The sequence below is a fragment of the Ceratina calcarata genome, unplaced genomic scaffold, assembly GCF_001652005.2.
Source record: "Ceratina calcarata isolate Rehan_Ccalc_2016 unplaced genomic scaffold, ASM165200v1 scaffold93, whole genome shotgun sequence".
Taxonomy (NCBI): domain Eukaryota; kingdom Metazoa; phylum Arthropoda; class Insecta; order Hymenoptera; family Apidae; genus Ceratina; species Ceratina calcarata.
In genome coordinates, this window is record NW_017180684.1 from 408,620 (window position 1) to 426,289 (window position 17,670).

Below are 17,670 nucleotides of genomic sequence, written 5' to 3' on the forward strand. Positions count from 1 at the left end.
TCATATTATATATGTATTTATATATTATATCTATATTTATTATTCATCCCCTTGGTAATTATCGTTATTATCCACCATGATCATTGTCATCATTATCATCGGTATTGCTATTACTGTCCTCGTTAATCAGTATTGTTAGCTTCCGTTATCGTTGACCCCTTTTTATCATCATCGTAAACGATATCACGCATCATCAACATAGTGAATCATCTTTCGATCCCTTTCACCGTCACTCCTTTCATTATTTTACTATATTTATTATAGACCGCCGTCACAATCACACACGCCTAGCATATTTATTACTATTACTACTACTATTACTGTCATTAGTATTAAAATAGCTAAAGAAGTTGTACTTTTATTATATATTCTACTCTCCACGCAGCTGTGCCGCTACTACCTCTGTATTTTTATACTATTCGATTACTATTCACTTGTCTAAATCTCTCTTCGGAATCGGAATTAGACGTAAAAACGAAACGAGATACGGGAAAACGAAACGAAGGAAACGAGTATTGAAATTAGTTATATGCGACACATTTTGTACATTTTTTAGGCATCATGATTTTCTTCTTTGCAGTTTTTTATTCTTTACAGTCCTATCACATTTTATTCTGTAATGCGCTGCCTACCGCCGCTGCCTTCTACTACTTCTGCGACTGGCAACTATATTCTAATGGCCGCCGAACGATCGAACGAGACACAATTTTCGATTGTTGCTACAAAAAGTTATTCCCCTCGCTCCCCACTTCTATCGCAAAATTGCAAAGACTCGTCGCTAGCGCGGGGATCTTTCTGGGCCCGACGTCTACGCATTTTATTTATCAACATGGGAGGATTAAGGTTGTTCACGCTCCCCAATGCGACCGGGTGTTCCTTTTTAAAATACATACTTTTCAAACGAATCTGTAATTCTTAGGACTCTGATACACGGAATTAATTGTGACGAATGTTTATTTTCTTGCGCATTGGGGAGCACATGCTTAAACGTACTAACAAACTGGAGCTTGAGGTTCGCGTGCTCGAAGTGCACGAAAGAGCAGGGAGGATGAATACGAGAGCTCAGATTTTTTCATGAACAGAATTAGAAACGAGGATTTCGAACGAGAGGAAGGGAGCCCCTCTTCTGGTTCGAAACAGCAAACTTCCTGTTCGTTTCGTCGGCACTGACGAGTATGAATCTTAATAATTGTGTACATATAATGTAAATATGCGATATACGTATTGTATATATTATCTATACTCCTTGTACGGTGTACGGGGTGCTTGGTACACGTATTATTCTAATCAATGGTGGATGGCAGGTGCCGGCCATCTCGCTAGCTTACGAGGCACCGGAGTCGGACATTATGAAACGGCAGCCCCGCGATCCTTACAGAGACAATCTTGTCAACCGAAGGTGGGTCTCCCAGCTACCCACCAAGAAAACCAATCAACCCAGCGATAATGTCCATGCACTCACTCATCTCCAAGCTGCAGACGCATACATACATATAACGCGACACACGATCTACGTACAGACACACAGAGTACAGTTATAAAAGAGACACGGTTCACAAGTATCCAGGTATTGATCATCATGATAGATGATTTAAATAAGAGTAATCAAATTCGTGGGACAGTTTTCTGTCCATTTAACAATACACTGTAACATCAGGATACTTGTGAACCATATTACCACTTGAAAATTTGGGATCCACTTTTCGATGCATTGAAAAATTTTACAAACTGAATAAACTCTCATAATTCGATAAATTGCTCGAAAGAGAATAATGAAATATCCGAAATAATGTTGAAATGAATGCAGGACATGAAAATGTACAATTTCTATATTTTATATTATTTTTCTTTCCAAGACGTGATTAGGAGCAATCCCAAACTTTTGGGTGGAAACCTATACGTATGACGGAAGGTGAAAGTTTTACTGCTGATCGTTTGCTGGAGACTTAATTGATTTTTTGGAGATTAGGAACTAATAGTTTTTGGATGGCTTTTAGGGAATAGCTTAGAGGTTTTTTTTTATAGTTTCTTATTTTAACGTGGTCAGTGGTGTTCGAGATAAATCGTTTAAATCCTTTACACTCTGCGTATAGGAAAAAGGTTTTTTTTACTAATGTTTTAATTAGATTTTTTTTTTTTTATTTCTAAATATTCTTTCCATTCCGCGTAAACCAAGCGATATATCGAGAAATTAAGTAAATCATTTTTGTGCAACGATAAAGTACATTCAACAGTTCACGTCCGAACATCTCTGACAAATTTTTGAATGCTCATGTTTCCAAAATGATTAGCAGGCAACCATATTTCATTCGTTCACTAAAAAAATCAAATTAACGTGCCGCTGAACGTGGATGCAGTGTGCTATTGGCAAACATTTGGCTTCTCTGACTCGTCACACTTCTGTATACGTATACGTATGCCTACACACGACACATAATTGTTACACAGTTCATTTTGACAGAGTGTCTACTGAAATGTCGGAGTCGTACATTTGTTTCTGAACTACAGATCTCTCATTGTCTCGATGGTCACTCGCTTGATCTTTTATTTTGTTCTGCACGCGACAAAGATAAATTGTTCTTTTCGTCGTCTGACTGTGTGCACTTTCGTCTGCACTTTGTTCAAGAGAAGAAACAGGAGATAAATAAAGAAAATAATGTATAGAATTTTCGCAATCGACACGCTCCGAAACTTTGAGTTAATTAAATGAGTAAAAATTATCTACGATCGTCTTACGATTTGCAAATTAATTTTCTAATCGAGAGATTTGTCGGATTGCAAAGAACAAAGAGGAATATGTTTAAAAAGGAAAGGGAACTAATTTCAAAGTCTCGGTTGACACTCTACGCCTCGGCCAGATATGAAAACACGTCTCTAGGAGAATTAGCTAAGTAGTGATAGCACAAGCAAGTAACCCGAATTAGGATAACTACAGTTGAAAATTCTGAATGCTTTAGCCACCACTTAGAGAAAAATTCGGTTCGACTCGTACCGAGTCTCTAACCACCGATTGCGCCTGATTAAAATGAAGTTTTAACCAGCTTTTCTCAAACGATTCACGTGTATTTTAACACAGCCGTGCACTACGTATGTGTGCAATACTAAAGCTGAGACTAGGAAGTATACTAAAAAAAAAAGAACAGTGACACGAAATAATAGAAGCTGCGACAAAACGAGAGTTCGATGCTGATTGAGAGATCACGATCTTAGTTGTGCTTGAAACCTCGCGATTAAAATTACGTACTGTAACAACGATGAGAATACAAGCACGGCCTAAGCAGCAGCGTCTAGCAAAGTTAACGAGTCGATTATGCCGCGAGGCTTAAACAACGAACCGCAGATGATGATGATGATCTAACAGCTTGCGAATATATTTTCATCGTCTTAACGCCTTTCTATCTATTCTCTCTGTCCTAACTTAACTTTTGAACTTCGTCTCGCGTGCCTCACACGCGGATTCGTTGATTTGCTTATACGCCACGATCTGATTTCTTACTCGATCTATAACGCTTTTAACTGAGCTAACCGATGATAGTAGGAAACCACTGACTGATGATAATGCATGACATGCGGCCTGTTGCATGGGAATGCTGACGATCACAGAGCTGATTCGCCTTAGATCAATTTTCAAATGTTGAATTAAGAGTCTCGTTATTTAAGACGAAAAGATGATCGACCACAGAATCAGCTCCGTAATCAAACTATTCAAACACATGATACTGATCCAAGCGCTGCTTCACTGTGCTTTCCACTTGTCCCAAAACTCACGGTACGACCGAGTGACCTACTGCATGCGCTCGCACTTAGGATGCTCGATGTTCAAAGTGCACCGTGAGAGTTGGTGATCGGCAAATTTAAAAAAAAAATTGTATGTGCGTGGCTTTGGGCGCTTTGTGTGGCATGCCTCAGTGTGAAGAACCGATCGTTACCGCCTGCGTTTCGAGTCGGTAAGTAACGTCCGTGTTTTAATCTCAGGTGACTACGGCTTCCGTATTAACACCCACCTAGGCTATTAGAGGCGAACTTAGATGATTAGTGGCATACACATAGAGAGCTTCCTCCCGACTTTCAAAGAGTTTTTGGAGAAAAACGAAGGCCTTGTTTCGAAGTAACTTCACACGAGTCGGACGTAGCTTCATTAAAATATTAAGTACCCGTTGCCCCACTTTAATAATGCCTTTAAATATTTAATGGTCCTAAAGGTCTTCTCTTAAGCATCTTCTTGAACAGTAAAAAAAAAAAAAACGGGTCAAGCTCTTTTTTGTTGACTCATTTTAAATACTTTTCGCCTTGATTATTCGTGAACGATCTCGACACCGCGCTTTGATAACTATTCTAGATATTTAACAGTGCCGAAGCATCTTTGCAAATAGCCGATTACGAATTTTTATTTTCATTCGTTTGAACGTTGATGAAGGAATTCCTTGAAAGTCGTAATTTAATCGCAGAAACTCTCTGAACGGCAATCGTCTAATCGAATTCTCTATGCTCAGGCTTATTTCGATGGCGTATGGTCAGATCGGTATGATCCAGGCCGCGGCCGGTTTCTTCGTCTACTTCGTGATCATGGCTGAGAACGGATTTCTGCCATTGTATCTTTTCGGTATCCGAAAAATGTGGGACTCCAAGGCTATCAACGATCTCCGCGACAGTTACGGACAAGAATGGGTAAATCAATATATAATACAGTGGTTCTTATTAAAGACCCTGACCGGTAGCGAAGTATTACACGAAGTTATTCGCTTGACAGACCTACAGGGACCGGAAGACATTGGAATTCACCTGCCACACGGCCTTTTTCGTTTCGATCGTTATCGTCCAGTGGGCCGACTTGATCGTTTGTAAGACACGACGTAATTCCATCGTCCACCAGGGAATGAGAAACTGGGCCCTGAACTTTGGTCTAGTGTTTGAGACCGCCCTCGCCGCGTTCCTAAGCTACACACCCGGCATGGACAAGGGTCTCCGCATGTTCCCTCTCAAGTAAGCATTCATCTCATCTTCTGATCTGAAATCCCAAAGCGTTTATCATGAATCCTCGAAGCTTTTAGTCCCTCCGTCGTAATCAACGTTTACGATTTCGTATTCCAGATTCGTATGGTGGCTGCCCGCCCTTCCCTTCATGTTCGCCATCTTCATCTACGACGAGACGAGACGATTCTACCTCCGCCGGAATCCAGGAGGCTGGCTCGAACAAGAAACTTACTACTAGACGCGGAAGGAGGATTTAATCATACACGCAGAGCGCGCGCGCAAGAGTTACAAGAGAGCGAGAGAGAGAGAATCAGAGAGAATGTTGAGAGAGTACGAGAGAGTGAGATATCGCATATTATCCACACAGAATATACAACCAGAAACCTAAATAAGTAAACAGAAAAAAAATAAAACGAAACAATGCATAAAACAGCCGAGCGATGGAGAGAAGAGGTCGAAGGATCACTCACATCAAATACACATACACACACATAATTTTACCATGGGGCGTGCTATTCGGGTCTCACCAGATTATATTATATTCAGTAGAAGGGACAATTCGCATCAGCTGAGCCGAATCGTCGAACGACCGTCGCGTCGCGCTTGAAGCCGAGACGAGGTGATGAGAAATGCTTTGCGTCGGAGTACAGAGCAGCCTTCGCTGACGCTGTGTATGAAGTACAAAAAAAAAGCGGGGAGAGGGATACTAAAGAGGAACGAGAGGATGAAGCGTTCGCCGTTCTGGCTCTGCGAGTTGCTTGCACGCGCGTGCCGGTGTATCATTAAAAAAAATCGAGATAGATCGTTGTTTTTTGAAAAAACATCGAAAGGATCGACCGAGGAGATGAAAGGGTTCTACGAGCAACGTCGTCAGGAAGACATCGAGTTCTTCCGGGTACACACATGCTTGATTCACGAGGGTCGCAGGGTTTGGTGCTGTCATCCGATATGTATCGAACGAAGAGAGGAAGTACCATAGTAGGGCCTAAGACACGAGAATAAAATGGAAAGAAACGGCGCAGAGGACGATGTCACTGAACGACGGAGACTACAAACGTAATGAAAAGTGGGCACTTGTGTATTCTTTTTTCGAGTCCGGAGTAGAGATAGCGCCAAATCGACGGATAACGCGCGCGTCCGTGTGAACATCGCCGGGTGTACGACGTGGATGATACATTCTTAGAAGTGAACGGATATAATTAGCGAACGATGGAGTAGACGTTTTGTGATATCAGAGAAACAAAAATTATTCATATAGGCATCCCGTTTAAATAAACGAGTAAAGATCACTGCGCTCTATTGGCACGCCCTTGTTAAGAGTTAAAGAAAAAAAAGTTAAAAATGCAATGTAGTCTCGATTAAAGAAACTAAATAACTAAATAAGAGTGGTATTATAAATGTTACACTGATGCAGAAGTTTAAGAATCGACGATTAAGAATTATCATTCGCAATCGACACTCACGAAACAAAACGTATTTACAGATAGACGTATCGTGACACCTGCATTGTCTTAAAATAGAACATTTCTTAATTGTTGATCAAAGAGAGGAGCGAGTATCAGCGAAGATCAGTACACTAGATTGGCACGCCCTAGTTCACTCGCAACGCGACAGAGAGAAAACAAATGAATGGAAAGCGAAATGGAATTACTGGAATATAAAATGGACAGATGACAGTATAAAAAGAACATAAGAAAAGAAAATTACAAAAAAAATGAAGAGCTAAGGTGCAGAAGTAATGAGAAACGCGTTCGCAGTACTCGTCATCATTCTTAATTACAAGTTTAGTTCGAGTCTTTAAAATCCGAGTAGCTGTTGAAGCCAGAAGTCGCATCGCGTAGATATTCCGTAGTTCGCGAGTCTCTGCACGAGGATCACGAGGCTTGGGGATGGACCCGTATCAGAGATGGACTTCTAAAGGGAAGAATGCGAAACGAAGAAGACCAAGAAGGTGCAAGGGAAGCTGTTAGACGCGTGGGGGTGAGCACGGGAACAGACAGCAAACGGACGCTATAACAATTAATCTACAACTCGTATCACTACCAAACAATGAAGATAAAACCAATAGGAAACAGGAGAGCCAAAAGCAAGACAGAAGATGGTTGTTCGAATTGCGCGCGAGCGAATGATAAAACGGTGGTCGTGGCCGCGGTTTCGGGATCCAGTGAACTGGGTGATTTGCATCCCACGATCCACTGTTACGGAACTGGACAAACGAGTTAAATAAACATGTTACTGATTATAAAAAAAGAACGAGAAACGAGCTAAATAGAGATGCGAGAATTAAAAATAGCCGCGCCGCTTCCGGGACCGCGTGTACTTCCCGGGGTGTGTTAGCGCTACGATAGTCGAGGTAAACAGGATTATAAAAAAAAATGCTAGTAGAGGATGGTAACGACGTAGAGGAGAAGCACAGAGTGGATAAAATTATGGAAAATAAAGCAAACGGGAAAATGAGTAAAAAAAACATTCTTACTTAGGCAAAACTAAAAAGTAAAAGAAAAATGGTATAAATTCATTCTCTTAGTTCTTCATAGGTTTAAATGAAACGCCAGCGGGACAGCTCGCTACAAACCATTAATTATTGACCCCCGAACGCAGAACGCCCTGTACCACCAACCCGTGGTCTGTCGTGTGTATGTGTGTGTTAGTGTCGTAACCCCTTCGAATTTTTTAGGAACGACAACATACCACCAACAACAACGTAAAAAACGTACAAAAAAACGAAAAAAAAAGATATAACGATGAACGAAGGTGACTTAAACTGGCTGCCACGCGACATTTCGGGCCGGGACGATCCGAGGCGTGCGATCATGTTAGGTCTTGGTTTCGATTGCTTCTTCGATGGGAATCGTACGCATACGCAGAGAAAAAAAAAATATCCGTTCTTCATTTCTCTTTGCTTGTACCACTTTTCTTTTCTGAGATCCTCGTTATTCGCTTCCGCGGCTTCTCGGTGTGCACACGCGAACGTCGGTGAAGTGGGCGCTTCGTTTCGAGCGGACAGCTTCGGGGCGGAAGCGTTGGTAACGTAAGGCGAACTCGATCGATGGATCTTCCGCGATTCATCAATCGAAACTAACTTTACTCGTTGCGACGATTCGACTCGTTCCCAACGAACAATCTCGGTGGGTTCTTTACCACGTTCTCTGGTTCGTTTGTTCCACGCGAATCAAGGCGAATGGACCGTCGAGATGGTTACAGGCAGACGAAGAGGGTGACGCTCGCTCGGCGGTCCTGGCCCCAAAACTACCCTAAGTGTTCAATAATCGAGGTGTTCTCTCGAGGTGCCGCACACGCGTAACACGTTCTTCGCTCGCTGATCTCGCCGAATTCTGAACTTCGTTCAGGAACAAAGAAATCAAACGAAGATCCTGACGGTTGACACTTTCCTCCAGCCCTTCCGATGAAATATTCACTGTTGCGCGCGCGACGGGCTGGTCGAAACGGTCGGGTTCGGTTCAGTCTCCGATGAATCTCTGATGTTCGATCAAGAAATTCGGTGCGATCGGCGAAGCTTAACCGAATCGTTTTTCGAGACACGCGGATCGCCATTCGAATCCAACCGACAACGTCTACGAGAGAAACGAGATGAAGACTAGAAGAAGGAAACACGGAAAGAAGGCAGCAGTGTACCATCGCGTTGCTCGTCGAACTCGGACTCGCATTAGATTAAAAAAAAAAGAGAGAGGGTAACACGATATACGATCATGCGAAACGTCCCCGGAATTTGTCTTCTTCCTCGGTCAGAGGAAGGAGATACTCGAGAAATCGGTCGATGCTAGGTATTCATACAAAAAGAAGTTCAATGTTCACGCCAGTTGTTTCTGTTATCATGGTGTCTCTTGGTTTCGCGTTGCGGGAAAGTGTTATGCCGATATTGTAGCTGCACGTACGTATTCGAACAGAGGATATATCGATCATTCCTGTCACAACGAAATTGATCAAACGGACGTGAGGAAAGGGAGATAGATTGCCTTCGGCGGATCCCTGTGTTTCGAGGTAGGACGCGGACGAGAGAGGAGTAATAGAATCCGACGGACGGAGGAGTGAAAGTTGAGGTAAACGTCGGCAAGGGAGATACATTATACGTAGATGCGTTGGCTCACAATCGTTTTTGCAGAATCGCTCGCAATGTGGATTAAATTGTCGGGGATATTTGGGTCGGAGGATCCGTGGTTTGTCGACAGGGTGTTCCGTGCCCGGGGGGCGTAGGAGCCCAAAAATTGCTTTGCCGTCGTGCTCTTTACTTTAGGCTAATAATTTAAATATTAATACTATAATAATAATAAATAATAATGATAAATAATAATAATTATAATATAATACATGTTACAATAAGATATTATTAGATGTAATTATTATATATGGGTTAGTCTAGATCGTGTTGTTGAAGAAAAAAAAAACAAAGTACGTATAAGCGAACAAAAAAATATGAACAGAGATGATTATGAAGAGTATGACGACGACGAGGAAGAGATGGGGCGGAGAACGCGCGAGAGAAAGAGAGAGAGAGTAAAAAAAATTAAGGGAAGGAGGGCGATGAAGCGAGGGAAAAAAATTCGGTCTAAGACCATAAATATCTTTGCGGCGGACTGAGCGGGACACAGACGAGAGAATCCGCTTTATGTTTGTTCTGTGCGCATGAACGTACGTACATATTATACATATATATACCTACGTATTTTTTTCAGACAAGCAAGTTCGTTTATAATCTTCGAGACACGAAACGAATTCAGCAAATCGCGCACTCATCGAATATCGCGTCATGTTTAGAGTGAGATATATTACATACATACGCATTTTTAGTGACTTTTCCGTGCGAGAGCGCGTTCCTTTAATTTTACCTTTTTATTTCGTTTCTCCGCTGCGTTTTCGATTACGCGGATAGATTTGCGGGTTTCTCGGCAACGGCGTCGCTTTTTTATCTTTTTTTCCGTACCATCACACACCGCGGATTCCTAGATAAAGACAATCCTCGGCACGCGAGTCGCAAATCTTTTCGTGTTCTGCAAAACGAACAAACACGCGGAAACCCAGCGCGAACGTCCCAAACGAAGGAAACAATATATGAATTGGTTTTTCGGGTGTATCGGCGTAAAAGTGCGGGAGAAAACGAAACGCGTGAATGTGGGCGAGAGAACGTGTGTTTTAATAATAACGGATTCTTCGCTTTTCTGTTGCCGCGATCAAAGAGCCTAATCGGCCAGCGAAATTACTCGAGTCGGAAATTGAGAACAAAAACGAGAGAAAAGCAAGGAGTGCAAGGCAACCCGTTCGCTTGAAATTCACGACGTGGCTATTTATTTCGTACAGTACGCTGTACACTTCAAGTGAACGGGATGAATAAGATTACTAAAAGGAGAAAGACAGTGTCATGAGAATCCTGTAAAACGTCGCCCCTGCACAGCCCGCCACACTACGATAAAATCATTGAGCGATTAAAATATAAACAAAAAAAAAAGAAGAAAAAAATGAATGATGTTTTATTGATACTGTAAATATTTAAATAATTGCAGGCGGACAAACGGATCGCGCGTGAAGAGACCCAGTGAGACGGCGGCCCGGCTAGTAGGACCGCCGTTTTCACGCAGGTCTCCATTGTACTCTTTTTGTTTTTCGTTTTAGTGCCGCATATATGATTATACACTCCACACACATACACACCGTACACGTCGCGAGACACGTATGCGAACATAGAGAGAGAAATAATACACGTACACGCTCAGAGATAAATGAAAATGAAAAAAAATAATGTACACTGCTCTATCAAAACTATCTCTTCTGATTGACGATTCCTTTCATATTGATTATTCTGTAAGTTATGTTTTCACACATGAATTACATTAAGAAAAGAATGAGACATTGTCCAACCCAAGTGTCATTACTTTTGATGTTAAATAAAAAATACATAATTAATAAAATAATCTTTGTCCTATCTTCCTGACTGGTGATTGCTCGTCGCGCAAGATTATCATTTAGGATAGAGGATAAAAGGAAAATGTAAAGAATTTAAGTTTTATTGTCATAGCATGTTCATTCATTCCATTTTGTATATACACCTGTAATTATTCCTCTCATATTTAATTTGTACAAATTTTCATTTCACGTATGCTCGACGTTCTCCCTTTATTCAAGTTCTGCCGACGTTAGTTTTTGCCTGTCCTTATGTCGATTCTTCTTCCGTAATCTTTGAATATGTTTTTTCAGCTTGCCCGAATTTTTCAGCTCTTCGTATTGAGAAATTAAGTTCAAGACCTTTTTCTCAGCTGTAAAAAGAAATTGAATTTTAATTTCACGTGATCTTCGATCAGTGATCTTTATGACTTACATTTCTTTTTGAATACTGGTTTCTCGCCACGTTTGATAGCTTCCGCGATCTCATTCTTTTCTTCCCGCTTCCTTTCCTCTATCTGATTTCTCCTTCTTTCCTCCCGTATTTGATTTTCCAACCGTCGCTTGAGGTATTGGATTTTCTGTATCATCTTCGGATCGTTGGTTTCTTTCAACTGTTCTTTTAATTTCCTCAGATCGTTTTGTTTTACATCATTGAGGAATCCGTAATTCTTTTTGAATCTTTTCGGATCGAACGTGCCGCAAAGACTGTCAAATCTTGGATCTCTTGGAATCTGTTTCTTTACGTGTACTACTTCCATAAATCGAGACACAGGCTTTTTCGCGGAGATTTCCCGTGGTCTGTTTTTGTTTTCTCGCTTGAACTCGTGTTTCTTGATCTTCCGTGGACCAAACAATGTTTCTTTATACACTTTAGTTCCCAGTTTCTCTTTCAGTTTCTGTAGTTCCTCGAAACTCATTTGCGAGAGTTCAGCCCTTATTTTATCCTAAATCGAAACAATTTAAAAATAATTCCCTTTTACTTCGACGTAAACACAACCAATGCAGTTTATTATTTATCAAGTTTTCAACATATTTTACAATAACGAGTGAATTGGCAGAAAGTACCTGGTCCTTATCTTCATTAAGAAGAGCATCTTCTTCGTCGCTCATGTTAAATAACGGAGAATATTGAACAAATGTACAGAAACGAAGAACTTCTTTGTTTGACACATGAAACACTCACGGTGCCACCATGTGTCTCTGTCAATGAAGATTCAGACAACGGTACTAGATGGCGCTACACTGTCAATCGTCTTCGTTGATCCCTGTTTGTAAGGAATGTCACGGATTGTGAAAATTCTTCCAAACTTCCAAGGTAATCGTACAATTTCTTGACTTAAAACAATACGCTTCATAAAAAGCTATCACTTTAACATCTTAAAAACCTTGTGGTAGAATCTATATCTGCTAGGTTGTAAATTAAAAACTTGACTATTCTTTACTTTGCTCTTGCGTCAAGTGAACATCTCAAGAACGAAGCATAGAAATATGCAAACGAATCGTAGTATTCTATAGCAGGAATTCTACGGTAATAATAGGAGTGTACTAAGTAAATATCGCGCAAGTACGTGATCCGTTTGTGTTCGATGGTAACTTTATGTAGATTTCCTGATAATTGCGCAACATTATGAAATCCCTAATTTTACGTAACGCATTATATCGATGTGTGGGTCATAATACGAGACTTATTACTACACATACATCACGATAGGACCCTCTGAAACTGCGTAAAAGGATAATTGTGCTGCGTAAAAACTGTAAACCTGTAGAGTAGCTCCATCTGCTTAATTCGTCATACGAATCGGGCATCAAGGTTATCTGAGTCTTAAATCTAATAAACATCATTACTGCCTAATTGTATTGATGTTCTTTTGCTGCAAATGCAACGTGCTTCTATACATGTATGTCGCAGATCGGTGAAAATGATGAAAAACCCTGTTCTCAAACTCGATTCTCATCTAATGCATTACATAATAGCATTTGCAATTCTATTTACGACGTAAAAGTATCTAATGTTCAAAAAATATGAAGCTTCGAGAATATTGTTTCTTTGATGTATTGTTTAGGATCAGGGAGATAGATGATGGGAAACGAGCTGTTTAATTTTTTTTTTATCGGTCAGTAGATAAATTTCGAATTATATGCATCCGTTTTTATACTGTATTAATTTCGAGTTGATATACGTTTCTGAATTACAGGCACTTGAAAATTAAGCTGCCGAATGTGACTGTGGTATTTGTCGCGAGGGGGCAGTGCTGTCAGGTGTGTCTAAAATGGCGGGTGTGCTGTTCGAGGATATTTTCAACGTGAAAGACATCGATCCAGAGGGGAAAAAGTTTGACAGAGGTAAGTCTGAAATGTGGCTCACGCTTACGTCTATTTATAAACAGCGTACGGAATGAATACGCCGCGAGATTTGCGAATTGTTAACAGTTAAAAATGGAACGTTCCGCGGACGTTCGTTCCTTACGGACGTTGCCGGGAAGCACATGGTGTGACAGTTTGATTTAAATACGTGTTTCCTTCGTGAAAACATGTGAAACCTTCGTTCCGAGTCACTGACAGAAACGTGAACTTTCTAATTTAACGTTCGTTCATTGATAAGAACGTCGAATAATTGTTCGGAAAGTTCTAAATTATGCTGCTCAATTGTTCACCGTATCGTCCTCTATAAGAGCGGTCTATTTGATACACGATCGACACAAAAAACTGTTTACTTGGTTTTTCATATAAACGGCAATACGTAGTGGTCGACTTTGAAGTGCCAATCCTTGTTCGCAATGTAAACCGACACTGTTGTTGGGTCAAATTTTCGCAAATACAGTTAGAGTAAAGATAATGTACGTAAGCAGTGGAGAGTTTTTATTAGCTCGATATTTTATTTTTCTAAAACGGGGGCGTAAAGGTCGAGCATGTTTGACATTAATTTGAAAGGCTTTTGCTCGGTAACAATGGAGCTTGGTTCCCGTTGTCACCGTGATCTATTCGACATTTGTCATCGATATTTTCTTCGCCCTGTACACGCCCGTCGACGAATCTATTTAACACGAAAATGTTATGACAATGTGACACGGAAGCTTTATCGAGGCAATTAGTAAATGACTGACTATATTTATACCTCGTTAGTTCACTTATCGATACTTCTTATCGACCTTGTATTTTACATTCCATGAAAAATGGCATTGTACATTTCCAACGTACGTTCGAACGTACCTGAAATTTTAACAATTATCATTAACGTGACAAGAATTATGCGACGCGAAGGTTTTCATTTGTGACGAAGCGAGATAGATAGGTGTAAACGTTAATTTAGATATAGGAGGATATGTTTCATTATCTCCAGCTACGAAGACTTTTTCATTCATGCATTTCTTTCCTCGGCCTCTTTTTCACATCGAATTTATCGTTAGAGGAAGTTAGTATCGAAGGTCATTTAAAAATTGATACGCGTGCCAGGAATATGCGTCACTGATGCCATACGGTGCAAGGCATACGTGCTTCAATGTAAAGTGAAGAGAAACATTTTTCCTTCGTATTACACAATATGAGATCATCATGCTTCACCGTAAGATTCTACGATGAAAAATCTATTATAAATTTTGTTCAGATTCTCATGATGTATCACCGTCCCGTATTAAATTCTTCCAACGAAATCGGGTGGATGCACATTTCTCGAACCGCGCACACGAAAATCTGCTGATCTTCCGTTAGGACGTCGGATCGATGTTCTCCAGACGATGTAAACTTGTAGAAAAAAAACCGCGACGCGTATCGCGTCACCCTATATTTTCACCTACATTATCGCCGGGGAAAGGGTTCCGCTTGGAACAGCGGCGTTCCACGCGGATGGGTGTTAGTGGGGCCAGGCAGGCGCGCGAGCGAGAGAAAAGACGAGATCTCGGTTAGCGGGGAAGAGGAAGGTTCGAAGGGGTGGGAAAAAGAGCGACAGGACGTTTGGGAGCGGCTTCGGGGCAGCTCGAACCGAGGAGTAGGTGGAGGCTGGCTCTTCGCCGCGGTAAAAGCACTTTTTTCCCACCCATTTCTTCGTCCCGTTGCATGCGCGTTTCGCTGCTCTTCGGGAAACGTCCTCGCGAAAAATGCGACTAATCGGGCCGAGCCACGTGGCCGTAAATTCAGCCTGTCCCTCGGAAAACTTTCGCCGCGACGCCAGCCACTTCGTTCTCGTTTGCGCGTAGGTCGCCCGATAATTCACTCCGTCCGGGAAGAACGAGATATACCTCACCCGGAATACATATATCTTTATTCGAGCTATTCAATATCGGTTCACAAGAAATAGAAAGCGATCGCGCAGGGGTAGCTTGAAAAACGGCTATCCTTGAACATGTGCATACTTCGATACCGCGCGCTTTGTGCTCGCGCGTCCTACGTACCTTTCCGTAAAACATATGGTAACTAAAAACCTACCGTTATTCTACGCGATACATGCACTTCGAATATTAATTTTACATCTCATAACTAGTTTCTGCATCTAATAGACCTACTTTAGCAGAAGCCTTCTGTACAATCGTGATACACCCCACCTATTTGTGAAGGGTATTCGCGATCATCGTTTACACAACGATTCCTCTCGACTTTCACCACGAACGTGGATAGACGTTTATGTAGCTGGAACTGAAAGGGTGGTGGGACACGATCCGGCCTGGCGGTAGCTCGAGGGGTGGGACGGAGGATTTTGCGACGGGTTTGCCAACGAGCCGAGGGGTGAAGGACGAGGCGGAGGGCTGGTAGAGTCTGTGCTGCGACCGGTCGATGCAGCAACGATACCCGCAGCCGCAGCAGCAGGAGCCAGCAGCACCAGCACACATGGAGCAACATCGCATTCGCGTAATACGACGCGACTCCGGTCGGGGAGGCCGTTAGGGAGGGGAGCGGCCGGGACGCGTTAGGATCGACCTGGTGGGGCTTGACACGGTCAAGGTCAGTCTCCGTTCCAAGGTCACGGGGAGATGTCATCTCAGGAGGGAGCAGCGCGCGCGCGCTGTCTTCTTTCTTTTGCGCTCTTTCACCCTACCTTCCGCCTCGGCTCTTCTTCGCCTTTCTCTTTCTCATTCACGTACAGATATACACGTACGTCTGTACGACGCGGCACGGTTTTCCTCGTGCTCTCTTCCCCCTCGCGTTTCACCGTGCAGCGATTGAAGAATTTCGTGCGAAAATTGATCATCTGCATTTTGATTACTTTCCGATTCGATTAGAACTTTTTTTCGCTGCTGATGTCCTCGCGTAACTTGTTCATTCCCTCTCGCGTTTCATCGGTCCGCGGTCGAGGAACACGCTAAGGTAGTTCCGAGGTTTAACGTTATTGACTTTTTCCATTGTCTTGGGCTTCTGCCAACGGAACCCCGAGTAAATATCAAAATTATTAGGAGTCACGGTCGAATCGAGTTTTTGATGGAAACGAGTCATCACGAATCAGAAAAGTAAACGCGATCCGATAGAGGAGATAGTTTTTAAGCGAAACGATAAAACCTTGCGCCCGAAATCGATTTTGTTCGATGGCCGGAGGTCGCGTTAAGTCCCATTCCCACGATTCGAGTACAGTTAATTAAATAACGCTGATCAATCCGCGCCTGAACGACCAGTCAATCAGTGTTTTATTTGCGAGACATGTAAATCCGTTTCTAGTTTGTTCGCCACGAATTTTGCTTTCCGTTCGAATTTCCGTCAAACGTCAAAAATACGAACGTCAAGCTTCGCTTACGTTGCTGTAACAGGGTTACAGAACACGTCTGCAGCATCCGAGCTCACTTTATACCTACAGCACTCCGAACGACAAAAACGATTCAGTATTTTCCTGAAGTGAATATAAACGATGAGTAATAAGACTTGTACGTTGAAACGTGAAAACGAACGCATCGCCATTATTAATTGCAACGTCTCTGACGTTCAGTGGAGGAGTCAAAGATTAGAAGCGATCGAGCTTCAAACGTTTAACTTTCATAAATCTTACGATTCACGTTCAATTAATCCTGCGGTATCTCGATCGATTCGAACCCTTCGTTCGTTCGACTCGCTCGATACATCTCCCGTGTCATTTTCGACGTTCCGTTGCAACTTGTTGCAGACGTAGAAACGGAGCTTGACTCGTCATAACGTCTGTGCAAACGTACATCTCGGAGAGCGAGACTCGTTAAGAATAATTTACTCCCTCGAGTTCCGCTCAGGTCGGAATACGTTTTCCTCCGACTTGTCTTTAAAAGCATCGATTATTCGGTAAAACGGAACACGTCTGGAAGAACCTGACACGAGCGTCGGTCGCTTTAGAATTGCACCGTTAATCTGCCAGTCAGCAGACGAACTGCCTTTTGGCGATCAATCATATCGGTCTGAATATACCAGCGAGGCCAGTCGAGCAAGATCAGATAACCATTAAGGATGTATTAGCTCTACAGTTAATCCCAAAAGTTTATGTGCCTTAGAAAAACGCATTTCCTATAATTAAAAAGAAATTAGACGTCGGAAGAATAATGCTAATAATAAATAGCTACGTGCTAAAAAGTATAGAAGGAAATATCCAATTAATTATTGACGCTGAGGAAAAATTTTTTTTTCAAAATTGCATCAAAATTTTTGAAAAATGCTTCAAATAAAAGTTGTTTTCCTTCTAACTTCGATATTTAATGAGTTACATATGATTATACGGCATTTTATTGACGTTGACAAAATCCGACCATCCCAGCGTCGAAATTGCGAACTTTTGACAAAAAATTCCGTTTTTCTTCAATAACTTCTAAACCCTTGGAGATACGGAAAAATTGCATAGAACCTTTCTTGTAG

General features: G+C 41.8%; 3 protein-coding genes and 1 long non-coding RNA gene across 14 annotated transcripts in view; 2 read left to right on the top strand and 2 right to left on the bottom strand.

Annotated features, from left to right (window-relative positions):
* Positions 1 to 10,218, top strand: part of Atpalpha (sodium/potassium-transporting ATPase subunit alpha) — an 82,678-nt gene extending 72,460 nt beyond the window's left edge. For 5 of the 8 annotated variants that reach the window (XM_018035826.2, XM_018035829.2, XM_018035831.2 and 2 more), the window contains 4 exons: positions 1,305 to 1,399; positions 4,494 to 4,668; positions 4,751 to 4,983; positions 5,092 to 10,218. In XM_018035826.2, coding sequence (XP_017891315.1) covers positions 1,305 to 1,399; positions 4,494 to 4,668; positions 4,751 to 4,983; positions 5,092 to 5,212 — 624 coding nt within the window. In that variant the 3' untranslated portion in view covers positions 5,213 to 10,218. Of the gene's footprint in view, positions 1 to 1,291; positions 1,400 to 4,493; positions 4,669 to 4,750; positions 4,984 to 5,091 lie in introns of all 8 variants that reach the window. The other 3 variants (XM_026819112.1, XM_018035827.2, XM_026819113.1) reach the window with 2 other exon arrangements.
* Positions 10,219 to 10,978: 760 nt separating this feature from the next.
* On the bottom strand, positions 10,979 to 12,075 carry LOC108631711 (ribosomal RNA processing protein 36 homolog). The gene is made up of 3 exons (XM_018035835.2): positions 11,938 to 12,075; positions 11,306 to 11,816; positions 10,979 to 11,243 (listed from the first exon to the last, which is right to left on the bottom strand). The coding sequence occupies exons 1-3, from the start codon at positions 11,980 to 11,982 to the stop codon at positions 11,104 to 11,106; spliced, it is 696 nt and encodes a 231-aa protein (XP_017891324.1). The 5' UTR covers positions 11,983 to 12,075; the 3' UTR covers positions 10,979 to 11,103.
* Positions 12,076 to 12,104: 29 nt separating this feature from the next.
* Positions 12,105 to 17,670, top strand: part of Rpb8 (DNA-directed RNA polymerases I, II, and III subunit Rpb8) — a 53,322-nt gene continuing 47,756 nt past the window's right edge. For both annotated transcript variants that reach the window (XR_001916937.2, XM_018035836.2), the window contains exons 1-2: positions 12,105 to 12,187; positions 13,071 to 13,218. Coding sequence is in view for 1 of the 2 variants with exons in the window: in XM_018035836.2 (XP_017891325.1) it covers positions 13,146 to 13,218 (73 nt within the window). In the remaining variant the exon portion in view is untranslated. The remainder of the gene's footprint in view (positions 12,188 to 13,070; positions 13,219 to 17,670) is intronic.
* On the bottom strand, positions 13,229 to 17,269 carry LOC108631714 (uncharacterized). 3 transcript variants are annotated; one of them, XR_003389986.1, is made up of 3 exons: positions 15,375 to 17,269; positions 13,991 to 14,085; positions 13,229 to 13,909 (listed from the first exon to the last, which is right to left on the bottom strand). It is a non-coding gene; the product is annotated as an uncharacterized LOC108631714 (long non-coding RNA). The 3 variants fall into 3 exon arrangements; XR_003389985.1 differs by lacking the exon at positions 15,375 to 17,269 and adding an exon at positions 14,437 to 14,877; XR_001916938.2 differs by lacking the exon at positions 15,375 to 17,269 and adding an exon at positions 14,498 to 14,872.